At 31.6% G+C, this 26,129-nt stretch overlaps 2 protein-coding genes across 3 annotated transcripts; both read right to left on the reverse strand.

Annotated features, from left to right (window-relative positions):
• Window positions 1–2,870: 2,870 nt before the first annotated feature.
• On the reverse strand, window positions 2,871–3,443 carry LOC140174723 (uncharacterized). The gene has a single exon (XM_072200225.1). The coding sequence runs from the start codon at window positions 3,441–3,443 to the stop codon at window positions 2,871–2,873; it is 573 nt and encodes a 190-aa protein (XP_072056326.1).
• A 6,052-nt stretch (window positions 3,444–9,495) lies between these two features.
• Window positions 9,496–12,995, reverse strand: LOC112707298 (G-type lectin S-receptor-like serine/threonine-protein kinase SD1-1). 2 transcript variants are annotated; one of them, XM_025758980.3, is made up of 7 exons: window positions 12,272–12,995; window positions 11,829–11,969; window positions 11,081–11,250; window positions 10,771–10,981; window positions 10,418–10,655; window positions 10,157–10,307; window positions 9,496–10,066 (listed from the first exon to the last, which is right to left on the reverse strand). In XM_025758980.3, exons 1-7 carry the CDS (start codon window positions 12,786–12,788, stop codon window positions 9,779–9,781), a joined length of 1,716 nt encoding a protein of 571 aa, XP_025614765.1. In that variant the 5' UTR covers window positions 12,789–12,995; the 3' UTR covers window positions 9,496–9,778. The 2 variants fall into 2 exon arrangements, with proteins under 2 accessions (XP_025614765.1, XP_025614764.1); XM_025758979.3 differs by having other exon boundaries at window positions 11,829–11,972; window positions 12,272–12,958.
• Between the last annotated feature and the right edge of the window lie 13,134 nt (window positions 12,996–26,129).

Here is a 26,129-nt window from a genome sequence, read left to right on the forward strand (position 1 = left end):
GCAAGTCGGAAAGGTGTTTCACCAGTAGTTGAATAAGGTGTGGTTCGGTAGTCCCATAGCACCTGAGGAAGCTCTTCAGCCGAAGCTCTCTTTCCTTCTTGAAGCCTTTTCTTTAACCCTGCCAATATAACTTTATTGGCGGCCTCTGCTTGTCCATTCGCTTGGGGATGCTCGACCAAGGTGAATTAATGCTTGATTTTCATGCTAGCCACCAAACTTCTGAATGTAGAGTCAGTAAATTGTGTATCATTATCAGTTGTGATGGAGTATGGGACTCCAAATCGAGTGATAATGTTTTTATACAGAGATTTCTAACTTTTCTATGCTGTAATAGTAGCTAATGGCTCTGCTTCTATCTACTTAGTGAAGTAGTCTACTCCCACAATGAGAAACTTTACTTGTTATGGCGCTTGAGGAAAAGGTCCAAGTAGGTCCAGTCCCCACTTTGCAAAGGGCCATGGAGAATTTACACTATTGAGCTCTTCTAGGGGAACAACGTGAAAATTTGCATGCATCTGACAAGGTTGACACTTTTTCACAAAGTCGGTGGCATCTCTTTATAGGGTTGACCAGAAGAACCCAGCTCGAATTACTTTCCTGGCTAGGGATCTGGTTCCGAGATGGTTTCTACATATGCCTTTGTGTATTTTTTCCAGGACTTCTGCCGTCTTAGAGGTTGAGACGCACTTCAACAATGGTGCAGATATCTTTCTTCTATAAAGGACATTTTGCACCAAGGTATAATTCTGTGCTTCCCTTCTAAGTTTTTGAGCCTCCTTTTGTTCTTCGAAAAGGATGTCGAATTTTAAGTATTCAATCAGAGGTGTCATCCATCCGAGTTCTAGGCCGGAGATTGGTAAGATGTCCAGCCTGTTATCTGCCTTTGTGACCGAGAGCTCTTGGAGAGTTTCTTGTATCAGACTTCTATTGTTTCCTCCCGGCTTGGTACTTGCCAGTTTGGAAAGGGCATCGGCTCTGCTGTTGAGCTCCCTTGTTATGTGTATTACTTCAGTTTCGAGGAACTACGTAAGAAGCTCGAGCATTCTTTCCAAGTACCTTTTTCATGTTGGGATCTTTTTCCTGGTACTCTCCATTAATCTGGGAAATCATGACTTGAGATTCACTGAAGGCTACTACTTTGGTTGCTCCGACTTCTTTGGCTAACTTTAGCCCAGCAATCAGGACTTCATATTCTGCCTGATTATTGGAGGCCGAAAATTCAAATTTTAAGGAGACCTCTATTTGAGTTCCTTCTTGATTAACCAGTATTATGCCTGCACCGCTTCCAACTTTGTTGGAGGAGCCATTCACGTGTAATTCCCAGGTTGTGGAAGCCTCCTCTTGATCTCCTGCGTATTCGGCCATAAAGTCGGTGAGGCACTGGCTTTGACAGCTGTCTGAGTTTCGTATTTCAAGTCAAACTCAGATAACTCTATGGTCCATTGAACCATTCTGCCCGCAATATGTATTTTCTGGAGGATTTACTTCATGGGCTGGTTCATTCGAACTCTTATAGTATGAGTTTGAAAATAAGGCTGAAGCCTTCTAGATGCTATGACTAAGGCATATGCGAACTTCTCGAGTTTTTAGTACTTTAGCTCAGGGCCTTGCAGCACCTTACTTGTGAAGTAGACAGAATATTGTCCGACCTCATTTTTCCGTATTAATGCTGACGCCACGGTCTTTTCAGCGACAGCTATATACAACACGAGTTCTTCCCTTGTTATTGGCCGGATAAGAATTGGAGGTTGGCTTAAAAACCTTTTGAACTCCTGAAAGACTTCTTCACATTCAGAAGTCCATTCAAACTGACATCATTTTCTCAGTAGGGCTAAAAGTGGTAAGGATCTTAATACTGATCTTGCCAAAAACCTGGATAGAGCTGCAAGTCGGTCGTTTAGCTGCTGAACTTCCTTTAAACAGGTCAGGCTTTTCATTTCTAGGACCGCTCTAGACTTATCGGGGTTAGCTTCGATCCCCCTTTGTATCAGCATAAATCCGAGAAATTTTCCAGCCTCCACTGCAAAGGTGCAATTATCGGGATTTAATCTCATCCTATGCATTCTTATGGTGTTGAAGACTTGCGTGAGGTCACTCAGGAGGCAGGTGTCATCCTTGGTCTTCACCAACATGTCATCCATGTATACCTCTATTAGTTCTCCCAAGTGAAGTGCAAACACCTTATTCATTAGTCTTTGATATGTGGCCCTAGCATTTTTTAGTCCAAATGGTAGCAATAGTTTACTCTGGGCGTGATGAACGATATTTTCTCTTGGTCCGGCTTGTACATCTGGATTTGATTATATCCCGAGTAGGCATCCATGAATGACAAATATTGATATCCCGAGCTAGAGTCTACTAAGGTATCAATATTGGATAGAGGATATGGGTCTTTGGGACATGCCTTGTTGAGATCGGTGTAGTCAACACACATCCTCCGTTCTATTTTTTGACCAATACCACATTTGCCAGCCAGGCCGGATACTTGACTTCTCTAATAAAGCCTGCCTCTAACAGGGCTTGCACTTGCTCTTCGACCAATTGAGCTCGTTCAGGTCCTAGCTTCCGTCTTCTTTGCTGAATAGGTCGGGATTATAGATGAACAGTAAATCAATGTGACATAAGTTCAGGATCTATTCCGGACATGTCGGAAGCTTTCCAAGCGAAGAGATCAGAATTCTCTTGCAGGATTTGTACCAATTTTTGCTTTAGGTCTTCTGCAAGATTGGCTCCTATGTTCGTGTTCTTCCCTATCTCTTACCTGATCTGTACCTCTTCGGCCTTTCCTTCGGGTAGTTGCCGTAGTTCTTCTTTAACTCGGACTCCTCCGAATTTAATGGTATTGACTTCTTTGCCTTTACGTCTTATGTTCATGCATTGTAACACTTTCTCGCCAATTTCTGGTCTCCTCTGATGGTAGCAATCCCTTCCAGTGTTGGGAATTTTATGCAAAGATGGGGGGTAGAAACAACTGCTCCAAGCTGATTTAGGGTTGTTCTGCCTATCAGGACATTGTAGGCAGAGGATACATCGACGACAATGAAGTCGATGCTTAGAGTCTTGGATTTCATCCCCTTTCCAAAAGTTGTATGTAGGGGCATGAAACCCAGTGGCTTGATGCGAGTGTCCCCTAGTCTGAAGTGAGTGTCAGGGTAGGCCTTTAGCTCTTTCTCGTCCAATCCCAACTTGTCAAATACTGGTTTGAATAAGATGTCAGCTGAGCTCCCTTGATCTATCAGCATTCTATGCAGATGAGCATTGACGAGAATCATAGTCATTACTACCGGGTCGTCGTGCCCGGGCACAATACCTTGCCCGTCCTCCTTGGTAAAAGAAAAAGTTGGGAGGTCGGGCCCTTCATTCCCAACTTGGTAGACTTCCTTCAAATGCCTTTTTTGAGATGATTTGGTCAACCCTCCTCCTGCAAATCCTCCTGATATCATATGGATATGTCGTTCTGGGGTTTGTGGAGGCGGACTCCTTCGTCCATGACCTTCATCATCTATTTTTCTTTTTCCATGATTGTCTTTCCTTTCCATGAGATATCTGTCTAATCGACCTTCCCTTGCCAGCTTTTCTATCACATTTTTTAGGTCGTAGCAATCATTAGTGGAGTGTCCATACAACTTGTGATATTCACAGTATTCATTACGATTTCCCCATTTTTTGTTCTTAATAGGTCATGGGGGAGGAAGCTTTTCAGTATGACAAATTTTCCTGTAGACGTCGACTAGGGCAACTCGTAAGGGAGTGTAGGAGTGGTATCTTCTGGGCCTCTCAGACCCAACTTCTTCCTTTTTTTGGGCTCACTCTTCTTTTCTTTTAATTGGTGAGGGTGTCCCAGCCGCCGGCTTGGTTTTCGTAATCTGGCATTCTCTTCCATGTTGATGTACTTCTCAGCTCGCTCTTGTACATCACTCAAGGAAGTCGGGTGTCTCTTTGAGATGGACTAGGAGAAGGGTCCTTCTCGAAGTCCATTAATGAGACCCATTATCACTGCTTCAATAGGCAAGTCTTGAATTTCCAAGCACGCCTTGTTGAATCTTTCCATGTAATCTCTCAGGGGGGTTCTCCGACCTCCTGTTTCACTCCTAGTAGGCTAGCTGCATGCTTGACTTTGTCCTTCTGGATTGAGAAGCGTGTGAGGAACTTGCATGAGTGGTCGTCAAAGTTGGTGACCGACTTGGGGGGAAGGCTACCGAACCACTTCATGGCCTCCTTTGTCAAGGTCGTCGGAAATGCCTTGCAGCGAGTAGCGTCCGATGTGTTGGCTAAGTACATCCGACTTTTGAAGTTATTAAGGTGATGCTTAGGGTCAGTCGTCCCATTATATAGATCCATGTCAGGGCTTTTAAAGTTTCTAGAAACTTTAGCCCTCATGATGTCTTCAATGAATGAGTCTTCTTCTCCCAATGGGGTGTCCTCTCGATCTCCGCGGGAATCCTTATTTCGGAGGTTGGATTCCAACCTTGAGAGCTTTTCTTCAAGCTCTCTTCGTCGCTCGATCTCTCTCCTTAGGCTTTGCTCCGCCTCACGCTGACGTTCTAGCTCATGTTCTAGTTGCTCGAGTCGACCTTGGTGGCCATGTAATAGTCCCATTAGGTCAGTAGAGTGAGGTTGCCCAGCTTTTCCTGGATGATGAACTTCAGAGGAGATTTTTTTCGACCCCTGGGTATTCGAGGGGCCTTCACCGTGTAGTCCTTCTGCTCCTTGTAGAGATATTATTGCTCGATCATTGTTGACCGCGTCCTGATGCTCTTGTTCGGACTCAAATGTAATGTGTCCATCTTCATGCTGGTTGTTCGCCATTATGCGATGATCTCTGGGTCCCCGACAACGATGCCAATGTTTCAGGAGTAACCTAAAACCAGACTGATTGGGCTTCAATGTGTGGCCCAAACGTTGGAAAGAATGGGTTTTAGGTTGGTTAGCGTCCGTAGCTGCCTTCCGAGTTGTTTTTTTTGAAGAATGGGGTGTAGTACCTGCAAAAACAATCTGATGCCTAAGTCAGCAAGGGGTTAAGCAGGTTTAGAGTGTATTGGAACTTAAGTTTATCTGAGTGTGTCAGTGTATTTATAGGGAAGGAACCAATAACCACTGCTGAAGTAGTTCCACTTCTGATGGTGGATAACCGTCCCTTTATTTTAGGGTTGTTGGGATCTCTTTTCTAGAAGTGGGTGAGAGATTTAAGGAGGCAGTTATTTCACTTAGATAAGTGCTGACTGCTTACTGGTGTCGATTCCGACTTCTTAGTAGAGATCGGATAGTCAGTAAAGGCTAACCTTTGGAATTGGGCCTCTTGTCTTGATTGGACCTGGCTTATATTTTGGATCAGGATATGAACACTACTTATATTTTTTGTGTGCAGCTGAGGTCTATCTCAACTGGTTAAATCTTATGCCTCTTAATATGCTGCATCCAGGTTCAAACCTTAATGAGTGTATCAAGTGTTGAATATGAACCCTTAAGTGTTGTGTGAGTGAGTATGTAGTGTGGATATATTGTAATATCTAAAATTGGATGAATCCTTAAGTGTTGTGTGGGTAAATGTGTAGTGTGGATATGTTGTAATACCTAAAATTGGGGGTTGTCCAATCCACTTGACCTAAAAAAAAGAACACTACTTATTTTTTATTGGCTTCACATTTATTATTAATATAATTATAGATAGATTAATACACATTTATTTTTATAATACGCATTACCTACTATAGATAATTCATGTTATGACTTTAGGGTGATGGCATTGGCATGAAAGAAGAAGAGGAGAAGCAGGACAAATGGAAGAGTAAGAAGATGACGCAAGAGAGACGAATAAAATTTGAAAATTGCTAAGAGAATAAGTTTGATTAAATTCAAAAGGAGATTAATGAGCTTCTTTTGTTGATAATAGGAAGAAAATATTTGATACCAGCAATTAGTTTATCGAAAGTAATTTTTTGGTAATGTTAGAGAAATAAAAAAAATATGCTAAATATAAAAAAAATGACACAAAAGAGACGAATAAAATTTGAAAATTGCTAAGAGAATAAGTTTGATTAAATTTAAAAGAAGATTAATGAGCTTCTTTCGTTGATAATAGAAAGAAAATATTTGATACCAACAGTTAGCTTGTCGAAAATAATTTTTTGATAATGTTAGAGAGACAAAAAATAAAATAGAATATATCTTATTTAACATTTATTAATTATTACAATAATTAATAAAAATTAAATAAGACAAATTATGGTTATTTTTTATTAATTTTTTAATTACTTAATATTTTCAATAATTTTTAAACGAACTTTATCTAAAAAATTAGATATTCTAATTCTGAAAAAGTTTGAGCTAATGTTTACTATTACAAAAAAGAGAAAACTACTAAAATTGCTCCCAATTTTTAAATACGCTAACAAAAATATTTTTTTATTTTTATTAACAATAAAAAATATTTTTAAAATATAATAAAAATATCTAAAATTAAATATAAATTCTCAAAAATTAATTTAAAAATTGAATTTTAATACATTTTGTACAAATATAATTAAAATAATGAGATATTTTTATTTTTAAAATTTAGTAATTTTATACTAAGTATTTTTTTGTAATTTATTTTTGTTGAAGACAAAAAAAAATGAAAAAAAATCTAGAAATCAAATTTTATTTATTTATCAAATACAAAAATTGCTTGACATATAAAAAATATTTTTTAGTTATTTTTGTCATGTTTTATAATATTTTGAGGTTATTTATGTTGTTAGCAAAAGTACTAGTAGGTATAGGAGATGGTTTTGGTGGTTTACCCCATTTGAAATTATGAAAAATTATTTAATTAAAAATATACTTTAGGGCATTGCTTACAAATATGAAAATAAAAAATTAAGCCATTCAATATACTCAATGTATAAAAAAAAATTTAAAAGAGTTATTAGCTTTATTAAAATATTCTAATTATAATAATTTTAATTAATGTTATAACAAAACCCTGATTTAACTATTATATATTATTTATTACATTTAAACGAGATTTTCTAGTATCCAAATTTACATTCTTCCAAATAATGGCCATTTATTTGCCACTGTCTAATTAGAATAATCGTTTTAATTTTTTAATAAAAATAGGGATTAGGGAGTGGATATCTGGGAAACTGTAGTATCCGAGGGAGGGAGTAATTCATTAAACAATTAATAAGAGCATTAATAAAGCTTCCGCTATATATCTTTTCACCTAACATATATTTCTAAGTTATTGCAATTTTTTTTCTTGGCCAGTTGGCTGTGTAGGCTAATGTTTCAACAATAATTGATGTATAAAGTGCCAAAATGCAAAATGCGACGACGGGGGTCAATGCCTAACCAATATAATAATAACTAATAACAATATTCATTAATGTGCGATCGAGTTAACGCCCACTCTCGCAAGGAAACGAGTATGACGTTGATAGTCTTGACTCTTGACAAATGAAAACGATGATCAGTTGATCACAATACAAATGATTTTCAAAAGGTTGTGGTGGGGGGGGGGGGGGGTGGTTATGATTTGTGCTTTGGTCAGTCAAGCCAAAAAGATTATGATATTATATTGAATTTTGAAGGTTATCTAATCCTGGAGACCCTTTCAAAATTGTACGATAGATATTTCTAGGCGAATTTAATGCAACATTTCGTTTAATTGTGTTTTTGGAACCTTCTTTTGTGGTGGGACAACAACATCGAGGAACTTTATTTGGAGTAGTTATGACTTATGATTTATGAATTATGACTTATGACACACCGTGCAAACTTATAATGGATAAGAACCATATTTTATTATTTTTTTTAATATTTAAATTGATCTCTTATATTTGGATGTAAATTTATTTTAGTTTTTAAGATTTAAAATGAATTATTTAAATAAAAAAATTTTTATTTAGTTTTAATATAGTTTTATCGTGAAGTCAAAGTTAAATAATTAACAAAATGTCCTAAATAACAACAATATAAGAATAAAGTCGATAATTTAGAGAATACGTATAAGTTCTATAAGCACAAAATTAACTGTGGATGTATTAATACATTTATTTATTATTTTTCTTATAATTTAAATGAAATATTTTCTATAGAACTAAGGAGAATGATAAATAAATATATTGATGCATCCACGGTTGATTTTGAGCTTATACTTGTTCTCCAAATTATCGACCTTATTCTTGTATTGCTGTCATGTAAAATATTTCGTTAATTATTTGATTTTGATCTCACGGAAAGACTACATTAAAATTAAATAATTTTTTTTAAATTTAAATTGGACACTTTAAACTTTGAATACAAAAATAGAATAACGTCCAAATATAAGAGATCAATTTAGTATTTTACCCATATTTTTTATTCTAAAATTTAACTTATTTCAGATTGTTAATATTCTAAAATATTAAATAAAGTGATAAATGTGTATATCTTTAATAATCAAAGTGTCTAAAATTACCTAGAAACGAAGAAAATTATTGCAAAGGAAAATTTCTCGAAACATGTTTAGTCTTTTCTCTAAATGAAGGTACACGTTGTGCTTGAGGACTCTAGTGAGAGGGGGAAAAAATGGTAAAGAAAGAAAAAGACAAAGGGGTCATGGAGAGGACACCCAACATTTTCTTCAGTTTTTAGAACCTTCTTTGTGTTGGGAGAACAACAAGAACTTTATTTTGGGTAGTTATGAATTATGATATGGTGAGCAATTCGTTGGCTTGAATACTATATTTCGTAGATAAGTTATTTATTTCCAATAAAAACTAAAAAGTAAGGCCAACAAAAATATTGCCATATTGACACAATTATTAATTCTTAAGAATACTAAATATTTTTTATAATAGTTAAATAGCTGTTAAAAATATCCTTAAAATTCTTTTGACAATTAGTAACCATAAAAAGTATTATATTAAAATATTTATTTTTAGCTGCCATTTAAATTACCCATTTTTTAATCGTTTAAGTATATATTGTCATATTAATAAAAAGTTTTTCAGTTAATTATAACTATGATATAAATATTAGAAATAGAAATATGTAGTTGAATGATAATATAAAATCTAAAGAGATCAAAGATATGATTCATTTATAACATACATAAATTTAGTTATAATTTGTTTATATATATATATATATATATATATATATATATATATATATATATATATATATATATTCATTGGATTATTAATGTTGCACCAAATTTTAAACCGACAAATACATTAATATTTGTTCAAATATAACATTTTTAACATATTGCTTTATCTAAATTTATAATTCATAATAAATATAAAATGGAGATAATAATATATAATCCTCATCATAAAGACCACATTGACTTGTGGAAGCCAATGGAAAGTGACGCAGGTAGCATAAAAGTATATGTATATTTTAAAACGTTCTAGATAAGTTCAATTTTTGCTAATTAATAACTGAGACATTTTGTTGGTGAATTCACATTAAGAATCCCTTTAGCCAAAAGTTTATCTGTATTTTAAAAGACTATAGGTTCACATTTTCGCTAACTACCATATGAGACTTTATTAGTAAATTCACACATAAGAAACCCTCTAACCTTTACATAAAAAATAGAAAAGTTTGGTAATAATATCTAGAAGAACATTGAGAAATCTGACTCTATACTATCTGTATCTGATTACAACTATACAAAACTTTATGATACACATAAATAATGCAACTATAATCAGAAATCTGACTATACTATCTATATCTGATGACAACTTCATAAATAATGCGACTATAATGGCTTAAAAAAAAATCTTATATGTGATTTTGGTCATCGAGCTTCCATCTCTGTAATGCTCAAGTCATTTTTACCAGTGGAGGAGCTTGAAGCATCAAAAGGTTCAACAATGAAAAATGTAGGAATTTCAGGTAGAGGCAAATCAAAATCACTTCCCAACATTAGAACCACAGAAGACATGGTTGGCCTATCATGGGGATATTGTTGTGCACAAAGGAGACCAATGTGGATACAACGTTCTACTTCACTCAAATTCCATGAATCTTTGAGGCTTTCATCTACAAGCTCTAGTGACCTTCCTTGCTTCCATAAATCCCATGCCTATTATTACACACATTGTTAACCATGTTAATACAGAATCCACCAAATTATTTAATTAGAATTTAGAATTTAAAACTTTGTTACACTTACATGCCCATATAGGCTATCGTTGTTGTTTGAATAATAAAACTTTCTATTTCTCTTTCCGGATACGATTTCAATTATTAAAACTCCGAAGCTAAAGACATCAGATTTGACTGAAAATTGTCCATTAACAGCATATTCTGGAGCCATATATCCGCTATAGAGAGACATAACAAACACATAGATTGATTAGTATCAAATTCTAATAATTTATTTTTTAATATTGAGAGAAAGAGAAACAGGTGATCAAAGATGAATACAACTTACAAAGTTCCGACAACTCTGTTTGTATTTGCGTTACTCTGATCCCCTCCAAAACTTCTAGCTAAACCAAAGTCTGATATCTTGGGGTCCAACTTATTATCTAACAGAACATTACTTGCTTTAAGATCTCTATGTATAATTCTCAACCTTGAATCTTGATGAAGATAGAGCAAGCCTCTAGCAATCCCACGAATGATATTAAAGCGCTTAGGCCAATCCAAAACATTCCCTTGTGTTTGATCTGGTTACAATGCAGTCATATTGTAATCACTATTAATATATTGTCATAAAGGGATTTGCTACTATGTTAACAAGAGATTTATACTAATATGTAGAGTAGTCTAATGGATACTTACCAAAAATAAAATAGTCCAAACTTCTGTTAGGCATGTATTCGTAAATGAGTAGTTTCTCCTTTTCTTGGATGCAACATCCGAAAAGCTTTACAAGATTTCGGTGTTGAAGTTTAGCTATTAGTTTTACTTCCGTTTTGAACTCATGTAGGCCTTGACCAGAACTACTCGAAAGCCTCTTCACAGCAATTTGTCGCCCATCATCTAGTATACCCTAAAGAACAATATCACATAAAAAGTAAAGTTCTTCAGATATAGTTGTGTTGTTGTTTCTTACTTTCTTGAATACTAATTTAGCATATTAGAACTTTACCTTGTATACGGGGCCAAAACCGCCTTCTCCAAGCTTATTGTTGGGGGAGAAATTATCAGTGGCCACAGCTATTCTTTTCAGATCAAATAATGGAAGCCCCAGATCTTCCTTTTGTTCATTGGTATGAGTTTGATAACTAACCATCTCATTTATCCTTACATGTCCCAATGCTATTTATTGAGGAAATGAAAGAGGGAAATTAGCCATATACCACATAGTATCTGGTGATAATTATAGTTTTTGGAGCTTCACTAAAGAATGTGAAGGAGAAACTGTGAATTACATTGGTAAAAGGAGAAATGTTAGATGACTACTATGATTGTATGCCATTATAAGCTTTTCCCAACTGTCATGAAGAAAACTAAACAAGCTAAGTAACCTATGTGCTAAATTAACACAAACCATATAAATAACAAGAGCTACGAATTCTTGATCAACTTCTTGCCGAGTTACATAAAATTTAACATAATATTACTGAGAAAAGATTTAGTTATTTTCATTTTGTAAAAGACAAAAGCTACATTTATTCATATTTCTCCTTGTGACTTAAAATTTTTCTTGAATTGACCATGCCACTAACTTTTCTCTTCTAAGAAAAGTGGGGGAAAAAAAAAACAGGGCAATAAAGTCAAGCAACTAGCACATATTGTAAACAAACATCATCATCAATTCATCATCATCATTAATCAGCCACCAATAACTAATTCAGAAGGAAACTAAATACTATTCTGATCAGTAATGGATGTACCTTTTGACTGTGTTCTCTTCCTGAGAAAGCAACAAGAAGCCAGAATCATCCCTGAAATCACAATTATCGTGCTCCCAACAACTATTCCTACCACCAATCCCTCATTTTTACCTTGATTTCCCCCTCCACCACCCTTTTCCCCTGCTTCATCATCACCAAACAAATAAAAACAAACGCTAGTTACTAATTAACATCGAATTACTATTTGGCAGAAACTAACGTGCAATTATTTTCATATAAAGTTAATAGTTTAGAACCGTTAAATGACAATTTAGTCAAAACTAACAAATCAAATCATCTCATGATTCTCAGCTAGCTATCAACTTTACATGAAGATAATTGCAGGAGACTTCACCACTACTACTTATTAGTATTCACTAACACTAGCATAACTAGAAAATAATTCAACACATGCTTAACCCCAAGTGAAGAAAAAATCATACCTTTATCCGAAGCTGGTGTTCTAATATAGATACCTTGACCTCCTTCCTTAACGAACCTAACATCAAACAAATCACCACTCCACAATTTGCAACCACTCCCAATTATAGTATAAGCCATGCAAGAACAATCACTAGAGCACTTTCCCTTGCAATCTTCACCTCCCAAGCTTTGTTGGTTCAACAAAGAAGAAGTTCCATTTGGTTCATGAAGCACAGAGTATCCAACAAACACATCAGTGCTGCAATTCCATGCTTTGTTCTTAACACATCCCATTTTGAAGTCTGAGGAATCATAGGAAGTTGGGTCCTTTGGTGTGAAACCATCTAAACACACGCATAGTTTTGGGTTTGTAAGATCACAGTTCCCATTTGCTCCACAAAATCTGTAATAGTCACACATGGTGTCATTTTTCAACCCAGAGGAAGAATCAGCTGAGACACTGGTGTAGGTGAAAGGAAGAAGAACAAGAAGAAGGAGATGAAGATTGAATAGGATCAAAGAAAGAAGCACTTCCATCGAGTGCTTCCTATATTTTTTCAACGCTTTGAGGTGTGGCTGTTCACAATTTTACAGAGAGAAATGATTATTAACTATGATATTTTTTTTTTCATTTTTTCTTTCCCCTAAAGATGAGCACTGAAGAAATTGATGTTGTTTGTATGCTAGTTGCTAGCAAAGCCTAGATTAGATTTTAGATGTGATATTTAAGAAACTGATGTTATCATCTTTGCATTAAAAATAAATAAATAATAAAAATAAAAATCCAATCAATAGGACGGAACCGTCAATATCCAATATGACAATTGACAGTTGACTTCTGGCACTGGCTTGCCAAATATTTTGGTTCGTTATATTATATTACTAGTGTTAAATCCGTGCGATGCACGGGCTTATATTTAAATTTGATAAATTAAATTAAAAATAATATTTTATAATCATATATTTTTTAAATTTAGTATAATACTATCATTATCGTTATATAATAAACGTGTTAAATATGTTATTTTATCTTTATTCAAAGTAAAATATGAATAGAAGAGTTCGAAATTTATAATATTCTTGAACCATAAGGAGGGAGATAAAAAAAAATAAGAACATATATAACTGTAATAATAGCATGTTAATTTTACCCTAAATTTTATATCAAAAAGCTAATAAAAATTTATCAACAACCTAATATCTTACTAACTTCATTAGAAAATCATTGGATGTTGTGCTCCTTGTTACACATTTCATTTCAAATTTGAAAAAAGAGTTATAGATAAATTAGTTATATCTATAGTAAAGATTTGTACAAAAGTGTAAATCATAACATGCTATTAAAATGAAAATAATATTATTCTTACCTAAATATTATTAAAAACCTCTTTGAATACGACATTTGTTGTTGATGACTTTGGATTGCCGTCTTCGTTTAGAATTAAAACCCTGAGGCCACTGCGACTCTTAACTCTTGACAAAGCAACATAAAGTTGTCTATGGATGAACATTGATTTTGGCAAATAAAGCCGTACATGTGATAATGATTGATCCTGACTCATGTTAATGGTCATTGCAAAGCATACTGTTAATGAAAATTGTCTCCGTTGGAACTTAAATGGCAATCCTGAATCTGAAGGGATCAAGTTCATTCTTGGAATGTACACTTTATCTCCAATATTTCTACCGGTCACTACCGCCGCTCCAATTACGTTGCTGCCAAGTTTGTTAACTATTAATCTTGTCCCGTTGCATAAACCTGAAGTCTGGTCTATGTTTCGCAGTAGCATTACAGCGACTCCTGGCTTCAAAGTCAACTTGTGATTGAGGAGTCCCGAACATTTGATGTCATTTAGAAACTCTGGTGTGAACCACTCTTGTTTTACATCTTCATTCTCATCAGCTTAATATGTTGTGTCAGAGCTCAAATACTCCTTTTCCATCCCTGGAAAGATTGTTAAGACAAAATCGTTTACTTTCTCGACACTCTTAAGTGTGGGTGCAAGAATTGCTCTATTCTGAAAATACCTGTAATCTGATATGTTTTGCAACAAATTTGGATATGCAAAGTCTACCAAATGAGAGAGAGGATCATCAGTAGTTGTAATCAATAGATCATCTGGAATTTCAACTTCTAATTCATCACCAACAACAGAGCCAATATTTCCATTTCCAACATCAAGTATCCAATTAGCAAATATCTTCATTTCATCTTCATCTTGATCCGAAGAAGACATTAGAAGCCTCATATTCGTATGCAGTTTTAGAACCTTACAAAATGACCACAGATGGGATGAGTTAATAGCGGATGCTAATATATCGTGTCTACTTCCTTTCGGAATCACCGGAAGTATCTATCTAAAATCACCTCTTAGAACAACAATCTTACCACCAAATGTTTGATGTGTCTTATGTTGATCAATAACTGACATAAGATTCCTGAGCGTCCGATCAAGTGCTTCAAAACGGCAGTTGTACCTTCCCTCGCATACAACATATTGAGAACTCAAAATTGGATCCTGTTTTGGACTTCTCTGATCTCTCCTCATACCACATCATGGCGTCGCAATGCCGACAAAAAATTCTGGGTCACCAATATCTATCACATCTAATAATCACCAAGATAATAAATTATTTTGGTTATATCTGCAACAAATACTTTATATAAAAATATACCTTTCTTTCACCATGTTAAGTATAAAAATAATATTTATAAAAGATTACCGAAGAATGCAATTTATAGATTAAAAAGATGAGATCATATAATATAATTTCATTGTGCCAACTTCAAGATTTAAGTTTTACAATAAATCAATGTTCAAATACAAAAATTATAATATATAATCATATCTTAGTTTGAATTTTAAAACTTGAACACTAAATGATAATTTTTTGTTTATAAAAAGCATAACAATAGTAAATAATAAAGTGCTGATATTGCTACTTCTTAAATTACCTGTATTCTTAACAACATCGAATATGGCTGGGTATTAAATTTGCACAGAATCATCTAAAATAGTCGTATTTTCAGTAATATCCTCAACTTCTTGAAAAATTTTTGAAAGATTTGTAGTCAATTCCTTCAAAAATATTTCTCTTTGTATCAGGTGTCTTTTTTTTTCAGCTATGCACACTTCTTCTAATTCTTTAGTATCTAAATTTGAATTAAATGTACTTGCTCCTATAATCATTAGAGATAATACATCAAGTACTTTATTTTATAAAAAAAGAAAAATAAATATATGTTAAATGTTTAAATCAGCTGAATTATGAATATATATTATGAAGGTAGTATTAAAGATAAAAGAAGTAAAATTTTAGCTTTGTGATAATTACAATCTATCATGCTTATTTTACCATGTCTCTTTTGAAATAGCATAGTCTTCCTATTCAGTCTTACATCCCTTTGCAATCTAATTCGATTTGTGTATTCCAATGAATCTATAATAATTATTTAGCATATACCAATGATTGTTTGTAATAGACCAATTAAAAAGTTAAGTGTTTGGTCTTTAAGTAATAAAAACATATTAACATAGTAACTGGTAGATATTATTTTATGTTTGTTGAAGATGTTGTTGACTTGTCTGATGACATGGACTATCATATGCTTCATGTGTGATACTCGAATTACTAATATCACTAATATTGGAACATCATTTTTTTTCATCTACAGAGTGTAGATTAGTAGTTGGAGACCTTGATCAATATGGTGTTGGGTTATTACCTAATAAGATAACTCGAGATATTAGTTTTGAACATATTTTCTGTTAAAGTTTATAATTGAATAAATAATAGGAAAATCAAAATACATAAAGTGCATGTACATTCCCATAAGCAAGTTCCAAAAAAAATCATCTAAAAATAAATATGTATTAATGCTATTTGTAATGTTCGACAACACCGATTGAAAATGCACACCATTGGAACTATCACTTGAATTTTCTGTAATTTTTTCATAAACAAATTTAGTAACATATTACGAAGACAATGTAAATTAATAATTTATTACTTGTAAATAGCTAAATAATATATAGAAAATATTGTATTTTATGGGCTTTCATTCGGCCAAAATACTCATGACATGTTAGTTATTTTGTATACCCAATAAAAACTAAATATATAGAACTGACATACTTTAAAATACCAAATAAAAAAATATATTATTCTAACCTAAAAACAAAAATGATAAAATAATTAATTTATTTTTTTATATGAAATATACCTTGAATTGTGCTTTGTTTTGTATTTTCTTTGTCTTTTAATATCAATTTTCTTTTCAATATAATCTTACTTCTCTTTAGACTTCTTGCATCTTTCAATATATACCTAAAAATATTAAATAAATAAATTTTTTAACTAATTAAAAATATATATACATTATACATAATACATTTTTATTATCAAATTTTTTTATATTATTAAAAAAAATAAAGTAGTACACATATGACAGCGTCTGTTTTTGGTATACATGTCCATCAAAATATAGACACAGGAGTACATGTATGGTGTTTGTTTACTGAGACAAAAATGATGAAAGACATAGTCGTACACAAACACCCATTAAAAACATGTATTTTGTATCTCTCTAAAATGCTTAAACACTAATTTTTAACTTGAGACACTAATTGTTTTATAATTTTTTCTCATGTCTAACTTACCAAATAGAATATGAAATTAGTGTCTTATTATATCTATGTAAAATCGCACAGATTTTATTTTCAATGGCTGCTTTAATTTCTTTTTTATTCTCATTTATTTAGTTACGTAAACATATTTTATAGAAAATAATATATATTTTTTTACAAAAGTATCTTTTTTCAAATAAATATAAGTTTAATCTCACGATCAATAAATTCAACTTATAGTTAAAGAGATTGAAAATGAACAACTTATAAGTAAAAAGAGAGAAAAAGATAAAAGTACCTCTATTGTTATAATCTAAAAAATAACAATGTAAACGAAGTAAATAGAAAAAAAAATTATAAATATGACAAATAAAAAATTTAAATTTAAAAATCAGAACGGTTAAGAAGCCACTTAATTAGAAATTAGTATTAGAGTTTTAAATTTCAAATTTTTAAATAGAATTTTCTAATTAGCTAGTGCAAATTTAAAATTTTTAAATAAACTTTTTTAATTAAACGTTTGTTATTCATTAAGAATATAGGAATTTGTTAATTTAAAAATAATTTTTATTAGTTTCGTCATAAATAGTATCAATTTTATTATTTATCGATAAAAATAAATAAAATTAAATACAATCTAAAAATTAATAACCTTATAAATTACATAAATTAGAAAAAATACTTGAAAAGAGAGAAAAAGATAAAAGTACTTCTACTGTGGAGAGACAATCTAAAAGATAATAATAAAAATTTATAAATGTGGCAAGTAAAAAAATTTAAATTAAAAATTGAAATAGTTAAAAACTTATTTAATTAGAAATTAGTATTAGAAATTTAAATTTAAAATTTTTAAAATAGAATTTTCTAATTAGCTAGTATAAATTTTAAATTTTTAAATAAAATTTTTTAATCAAACGTCCGTTGTCCATTAGCAATATAGAAATTTGTTAATTTAAAAATAATTTTTTTAGTTTCATCATAAACAGTATTAACTTTATTATATTTTTTCTAAAATTTAAACAGTATTACATTTTTTTAAATAGTATAAATAATTTCACATCTAAATAAAACTGATAATTCTATTTATTTTATTATAATTCTTTGTAATTAGCATAGTAACTTATAAATTATATAAATTTTTAAAAAATATTTTCAAATTGCTTACGTAAAAATTCAAAAAAAAAACTATATTTGAATTTAAATTTAAAATTATAAACATAATACTTTAATTAAAAATTATAATTAGATTTTTTTTAAATAAGTACACATTAAAAATTAATAACTAACTTAATTGTATCAATAATAATTCAGAGAAGAAATTTATAACTTTATGACATTAAATATTAAATTAAAAATTATCAAAATATCAACGGTGAAAATCAAATTAAAAAGAAAACCACAAGTAATAACCAAATAACTTCAATTTATATTTAAAAAATTCTAAATTCCAAACATAAAAATCGAAAAGAACCAAAAGAAAAATAACAACTCAAGAAAAGACAATGTTTCCACCAAAACAAACATATACTTGACATTATTCTATTAGATAGACTCTAAAAGAGATTCCAAAACATGTGCATCCAAATTCTCAAGTTTCTTTCTCAATCTTGATCTTCTTGCAAGTTGAGGTATCTCCTTCCACCTTCGAATCTTCCGACTCCGAGGATAGTCACTTAGTTGGTGTAATAGCACTTTCCAACAATTCAGATTCATCGTTGGCCGTAACTTCATTGGAGAATTCAAGCAACAAATTCTGTACAAAAAATCATGTTAAATTAAAAACTTCTTTCTAACATTTGATTTTATCTCACTAATATTTTTTGAATAAAATTAAGATCTAATTTTGAGAGAACAAACAAAAAAAATTATTTTTTGAACAAATACCTTAGTACCTTTTACTTTCTCCCCTTCAATGATTGTGGATGTCTTTGAAATTGGAAACAAACCACCGGTGTAGTCAACATCCTAAAATTATAATTAATTATTATTTATAAATTAGATACTACTAATGACCAAGAAAACAAAAAATAAATTAATTTTTAATAGAAGTACACTTATATATACTCACCATTTGAATAGGGTGAGCCTCTTTGAATTTATTTATGAGATCCACATTATTAGTCATCTTCTTAATTTTATAAGAAGGTGAAAAATATGAAATATCAGATATTTGAACTTCAACGATGAAGAGAAAGATCTTATCAATTAGGTTGAGTAAAAGTGTAGGTGTATCTGATAGATCTCCTTTCTGCAGGATATTACATAATATATTAATAATAAATAATATAAAAAGTACCAATACAAATATCTTCACTAATGCTTTTAGAAATAAATATTGGTTAGATCTTACCAATAGGAGTGGATCAAGTATCTCTACACAGCTCTCTTCCAAAACTTGTTTTGCCTCCTTGTCAAAGACTACATAATATGCACAGTCGAATCATCAATGACACCAAGCTTTATTTGATACCTGCTTAAAAAAGAAAATAACATAAGAAAAAGTTAAATATAGACTTATTTAATATCTAATCTAATGTACATAGACTTTAATTTAAATAAATAAATAAATAACCTTGGAGTCATGGATAAAAGGATATTAGTAGAAAACTCGCGTCTTCATCGAGTCAAACCATCTCAATTGAGTATGGCAATGGAGAATTTCTGTAACTTGATAGTGTCCATAACCATATCACTCGTATACGTACACACAAATTGTCGATTGTAGGATTGATGTCAGCAATTTTGTGAATATCAACCATTGGAATAAGTAGAGAGATTTTAGATATATGTAAAGAAAGGGATTGATGTACTTTAAATTGTGGTGCTTTACATCTCTCATAACTTATCCTTTTATAGTTGCATCATAACTAAGCTTTTTAAATTTGGTTGACTTTAATTTAAAATTTAAAAAATAACAAACTAAGTAAAACAACCCAAATTTAAAATTTAAAAATAATAACTTAAATAAATAATAATTTAAAAATTCTAAACTAACATAAATATTTATTTATTGTAATATTAGTATGTAACAACTGAAGAATAATTAACGTAAATTTTTTTAAAACTCTAAATTTCTTTAAAAGAATTTATGTAGCTGCAATTTAAAAAAAATCAACAAAATTTTAAAAAATTATGCTAAAAAGAATTAACAGATTTTTAAAAAATAGTGTTAAAATATAAAAAAGAACAATCTAAATAAAATTTAAATAAAATTTAAAAAATAACAACTTAAATAAAATAATGTAAAATTTAAAAAATAACAACTTTTATAAAATAACCCAAACAAATAAAACAATTTAAAATTTAAAAAATAACAACCTAAGTAAAACAACCCAAATTTAAAATTTGAAAATAACAACCTGAGCAAATAATAATTTATAATTTATAAATATAAATCTAAAAATTTCTAGTGATTACACGTAAGCAAATAAACTCCCAGACTCAACGTATGAGCGCCACGTCAGCAAATGAGCTCCCCATTTGTATTACTATAAAGATAAAGATGTATGGTTTCAACCTAGCAACATTATACTAAATTATTATTCCAAAAATATTATTTATATATTAAAATTAATCATTATATATTTATATATAAATATATATTAATTTATTTTTAATATATATTTTATTTTAATTAATTAATTTTAATATATATTAACATAATTATTATTATTATTATTGTATGTTTCTAATTTTGAAGGAAAAATTTTATTGTATGATAGATTTCTACTATTGCCATGTGTAGGGTTTACCTAATTTCACCCAGATCATTTTAATTTGTCCTTAATACTTTTGTTCCTTTCATTTTTAAGACTTTAGTTTTGTTCTTTCTAATCATCCGTATTATATAATCTCTATATATATATATATAAGTTGGAGTAATTCAACTTAAAAAAATTATCTCTCTCTCTCTCTCTCTCTATATATATATATATAAATAAGTTGGAGTAATTCAACTTAAAAAAATTAACTCAAGTGATAGTGATTATTTTACACTTTATAAAAATTAACACAGGACTTCTAATACAAATTGATTTTACAGAAAAATTCTGCATACAAGCATTAACCACTTGTATGCTTTACAAGTTACTTAACACCTTAAAACCTAAAATGCGCTCCAATGGCTACGTCGTATACACGCGCTATATATAACTACCAAATTTAAAAGATTTGTTTTCTTCTTCGTTTTCCTTATTTGCAGATTTGCTCGTTCTTCTTCTCGCGAAGCTTCCCCTGGTTTCTTCGATCGTTCTTTTCCCCTCCTTTCTTACTCGTTTCTTCTTCGTCATTTACGTTAGTTCCTCTCTCTGTAACTCCAGCTTCGTTTTCTATTTGATTTTTTGTTTTCTGAAATCAAAGTTTGAACTCGTTTTGAAGATAATGGATGATTCAACCTCAGATTGTCAGCTGAATCCAAGCAAAGTGGATTATGAATTTGAATCTAACGAAGTTCCTGAGGTTTGATTTACATAGGATTACTATGAATTTTGTTGCAGTAATTTGTATAACATTGTGTAGGTGAATAATTCGTGAACATTGACTGTCAAACTAACGCATGAAGATAAATCTGTGGATTGAATGTAATATATTAGTTTTGATTAATTTTCTGGAATTTATAGCAGACGATCAGGTGTAGATCAGAACTTTTTTGGGTGTATTTTTTAGGGAAGTGTGAGTGTATTTACAGTTTACTGGTTTTTTTGTTATTTTAACTGAGTTGTTGTGGTTTGGGTGTATGACAAACCCCAATTTGACGGTTTATCTTGTATTGAATTTAGGGGATTTTATCACTTTTTTCCCACATTTACCCAATGAATTAGCATGGTTTTGTATATTCTCCTTTAATTGTGCTTAAGAGTGAAAACATGCTTTTTAGGTCTTAAAATAGCTAAATTTAATTCACCTTGATTCTATTAGATGCCTTGATATGTTTGTTAAGTGATTTCAGATTTAGGAGGCAAATATTGGATCAAGGGAATGAAGAAAAAGCATGTAAAGTTGGAGAACTCATGAAGAAATGAAAGAACCGGAAATCTGTCAAGCCGACCTCTTCGCACTTAATTGACCATAACTTGAGCTACAGAGGTACAAATGATGCGGTTCCAGTTGGGTTGGAAAGCTAACATCCGGGGCTTCGAAATAATATAAATTTTGCCATATGTTGCTTCGCGTTCAGGGGCGCGCACGCGCACTTTGCGCGCGCGCGCCGATTCTGTCTGTGGCCCACTTTAATGAAATCGTCCCCAGCGGTTTTAGGAGCCTTGTGGGTCCAATCCAACTCATTTCTGATGCTATTTAAGTCAAGTATTGAAGGGGAATCAATATACTTTAGATACTTTTGATCATTAGCTTAGTTTTAGGAGTTAGAGTTAGTTTTAGAGAGAGAAGCTCTCACTTCTCTCTAGGATTAGGAATTAGGGTTAGATTAGGATCTCATAGTTCTAGGTTTAATTCAAGTCTCCTTCTACTTCTACCTTCAAGTGGTGATTGCTACACTTTGGTTCTTCTTTCTATCCCTATCCTCTTGTTGTAATTTCTCTTATTTTGTCTCTAGGTTTTGTAATTGAGATATTCTTGTTCTTTTGTTTCCTTTTAATAATGCAATTTGAGATAATTCATGTGATTGTGATGTTGTTGATTGTTGATGACCAGTTTGTTCCCAAGGTTGGAATAACCTTTACCACCCTTGAAGATGCTGGAAAAGTTTACAGGAACTACACCAAGGCTGCAGGGTTTTCTACAAGAGTTCGGAGCACAAATAGGAAGGGAAACGAGATTAAGAACCAATTGATTACATGTAGCAGAGAGAAAAAATGGAAATCTAAAATATCTCAAACAGCACAGGGAACTAAGCATGTCCATTCGTCGTACAATAGAGAATAACGAGGAGGCTGGTATTAGACTAAGAAAAACTTACCAATCATTTGTTGCGGCTGCCGGGGGTCATTGCGAGTTAAATTTTATTGAAAAGGATGTGAGAAATTATATTACGAGAGAAGTGCGAGAAGCGTGGGTGTGCTTAAAGACTCATTTGATAGGAATTGAAATGATTTTCTGCTGAATTTTGGCCTTGTGGACAACAAGTGGCTTTCAGGTAATGTTTGTTTAAAATCTGCAGTAGAGGTGTAAATTTAATTTTTTTTCGGGTGTATTTATAGTCTGTGTTTGGGTGTATTCTGCAGATCTCTATGAAGACCGTCATATATGAATTCCAATCTATCTGGATCACCACTTCTGGACAGGGATGAGAAGCACACAAAGGAGCAAGAGCATGCATTCTTTTGGGTGTAAAAGCAGTGTTCTTTTGGGTGTATTTCTGAATTTTCTTGTATTTCACATTTTACATATATATACATATATATACTTCAGAATCTTGTTTTTATGTTATAAAATACTATTTTTTTTACAACGGTTTAAGGGTTTTAGGTATTAGGGTTTAGGGTTTTAGGGTTTACGGTTTAGGTTTTAGGGTTTACGGGTTAGGGGTTAGGGTTTAGGTTTTAAGTGTTTAGGGTTCGGGATATTAGGGATAAAGCATCAGGGGGATAGATTTTTGGGTGTATATTCAACTTTTTTTGGGTGTAAAAAATGGCAGGTTATGGGTGTATATTTGGTTTGATGTTTTCCTTCATATTATAGTACCTGTAATTCATACATTTTGAATACAGCAGAGAGAGTTTAATTATTGAAAGAAATTTTACAATAAACTGGATTATAATTGGAAAATTTTTACAGCATGTGTTCAATTTGTTACAGGACTATATAACATTTACATTAATCAGTGTCAATATCCTTAGAATCTAGCTGACAATTTGGTGATACACCCTTAGCGGCGGGATGTGCATCAGGCCACCAAATCCCAAATCCCTAACAATTGTTTTCTTCTCCTCGCTCATGTTTCTGAATTTCTCACTTAACAAATGTGTTGCACACTTAAGGTCTTTGGTTTGCTGTAAACAAAGCAAAATTATAGTCAGATATATTTCTATTATATAAAACTGATTTCATCTAAGACATATATTTGTTCTTACATTTTTTTTAGCTTGGTTTCTGCCTGCCATTTTTTTTGAAATGAAAAATACACCCATAGATATCAGTAAGATACACCTATAGATATGATTCAGATACACCCATAGATATGAGTCAGATACACCCATAGATATCAGTCAGATATCACTCAAACATGCATTAATATACAAGGTCAAGCAATATACACCCATGGACAAGCAAATATTAGAATAGTTGCAACTGTTGACTATATTACAGTATATCAGTTCAGAAATATACACCCAACAAATTATGCTATATACACCCAACAAAATACTCAATATACACCCACCAAATCACGCAATATACTCCCAAAAATCAGTTACCAGAAGAACTAGAACACCAAGAACAGTAACACCTAGAACAACTAAGAAGAACAGAATAACCTAGAAGCAAGAATAACAGTAAAATCTAGAACAAGTAGAACATTAAAAACTGTAAAATGAGACCTAGAACAAGAAGAACAGTAAAACCTAGAAGAACATAGAAGATATCAGTAAGATACACCCATATATATGAGTCAAATACACCCATTGATAACAGTAAGATACGTCCATAGATATGATTCAGATACACCAATATATATCAGTCAGATACACCCATAGATATGATTTAGATATACCCATATATATCAGTCAGGTATCACTCAAACATGCATCAATATCAAGCAACATTACAAGGTCAAGCAATATACACCCATGGACAAGCAAATATAAGCAAGTGCTGACTATTACAATATATCAGTTCAGAAATATACACCCAACATTTTATGCCATATACACCCAACAAATTACTCCATATACACCCACCAAACTACGGAATATATCCCCAAAAATCATTTACCACAAGAACTAGAACAACAAAAACAGTAACACCTACAAGAACGAAGAAGAACAGTGTAACATAGAAGCAAGAATAACAGTAAAATCTAGAACATTATAAATGGTAAAATGAGACGTAGAGCAAGAAGAACAGTAAAACGTACAACAACGTAGAAGAACAGTAAAACCTAGTTCGAAATCTGGAAAATATACAGGAATGGTAATGTAACGTACCTTGAGTATTATAGCTTTGTTTTCTCTGGAGATTCTTGATCGAGAGTTTTCGAATGTTAGCGACGAATCGTATATCTTGAGTTTCGAATGTTGCTCGAAAATAGAAGTGTTGCGTTTTCTCTGAATGGCTTTGAGAAGTGGAAGAAGTGGAAGAGTCTGCCATTAAGGGGCAGTTTACGCGAAGAGAAGCGTAACCGTTTGAGTGGGAGCGCGTGAATGTTACGCTCCATTCAATATAATTAGTGCGCGTGTGGAATGTTTGTGGGTTGGGGGCTTGTAACACTTGTAAGGCCTTATTGCTTGTATGTGTAGCAGGCTCGTATAAAAAAAGTGGGCTAAATATTTATTTGATGTAATGAAAATTTAAATATGTTAAGTTAATGAGATGGAAGGCACCAAGCATGTCTTTTTCTTAAGTAGTCCTCTATATTTTATGAGTAATACTTAAATTAATTTTCGATAGATTTTAGATTTAATATTTTAATTTTTAATAAATTTTTATTATTCTAAAATTCTTTAGAAATATTTTTGTTATATAGATTATTAATCCTTCCATAATTTTTTATTAAACATTTAATATACATATTAGATAAATAAATATCTAATAAATTTTATTATAAAGAATTAAATTCTAAAAATATATTATTATAAAATAAATTAATCTCTTTAAAATAACCGAAAAATCAATTCATTATATGAAACTAACTTTTGAAGAACTTTTACAATAATAAAAAATTGCTAAAAAGTAAAATATCTAAAACTTTTTAGGCCCAATTTAAATGTTTAATCAGCAAATACTTATGTTCTGTTGGGGGGTGGGAAACCTAACTTCCAATTAGTTGTCCATTTCCCTGAGGCTAAATCTGTTGCGGACTTAATAATAATTGTTCTAGGTCCATCTGGAAACAAAGTGTTCTCACTTTGATTTACCTTACCCCAATTGGAATTGGTTAATTAAAAAGTTGTGCATCTTTTTGAATAGTTGAGCAGCCAATGTTGACTGAAAGTCTGAAACCCATAAAAGTAAATTTCACAAGATAGCATTATTTAAGACTTCATATTTTGTCCTCATATCTAAGGAAATATGAAATTATTTCAAACCATGCTTAAGTAAGCTTTAAACAAGTGGAACCTAATAATAATATATT

The sequence above is a fragment of the Arachis hypogaea genome, chromosome 8 (genome assembly GCF_003086295.3).
Source record: "Arachis hypogaea cultivar Tifrunner chromosome 8, arahy.Tifrunner.gnm2.J5K5, whole genome shotgun sequence".
In the NCBI taxonomy this organism is placed as follows: domain Eukaryota; kingdom Viridiplantae; phylum Streptophyta; class Magnoliopsida; order Fabales; family Fabaceae; genus Arachis; species Arachis hypogaea.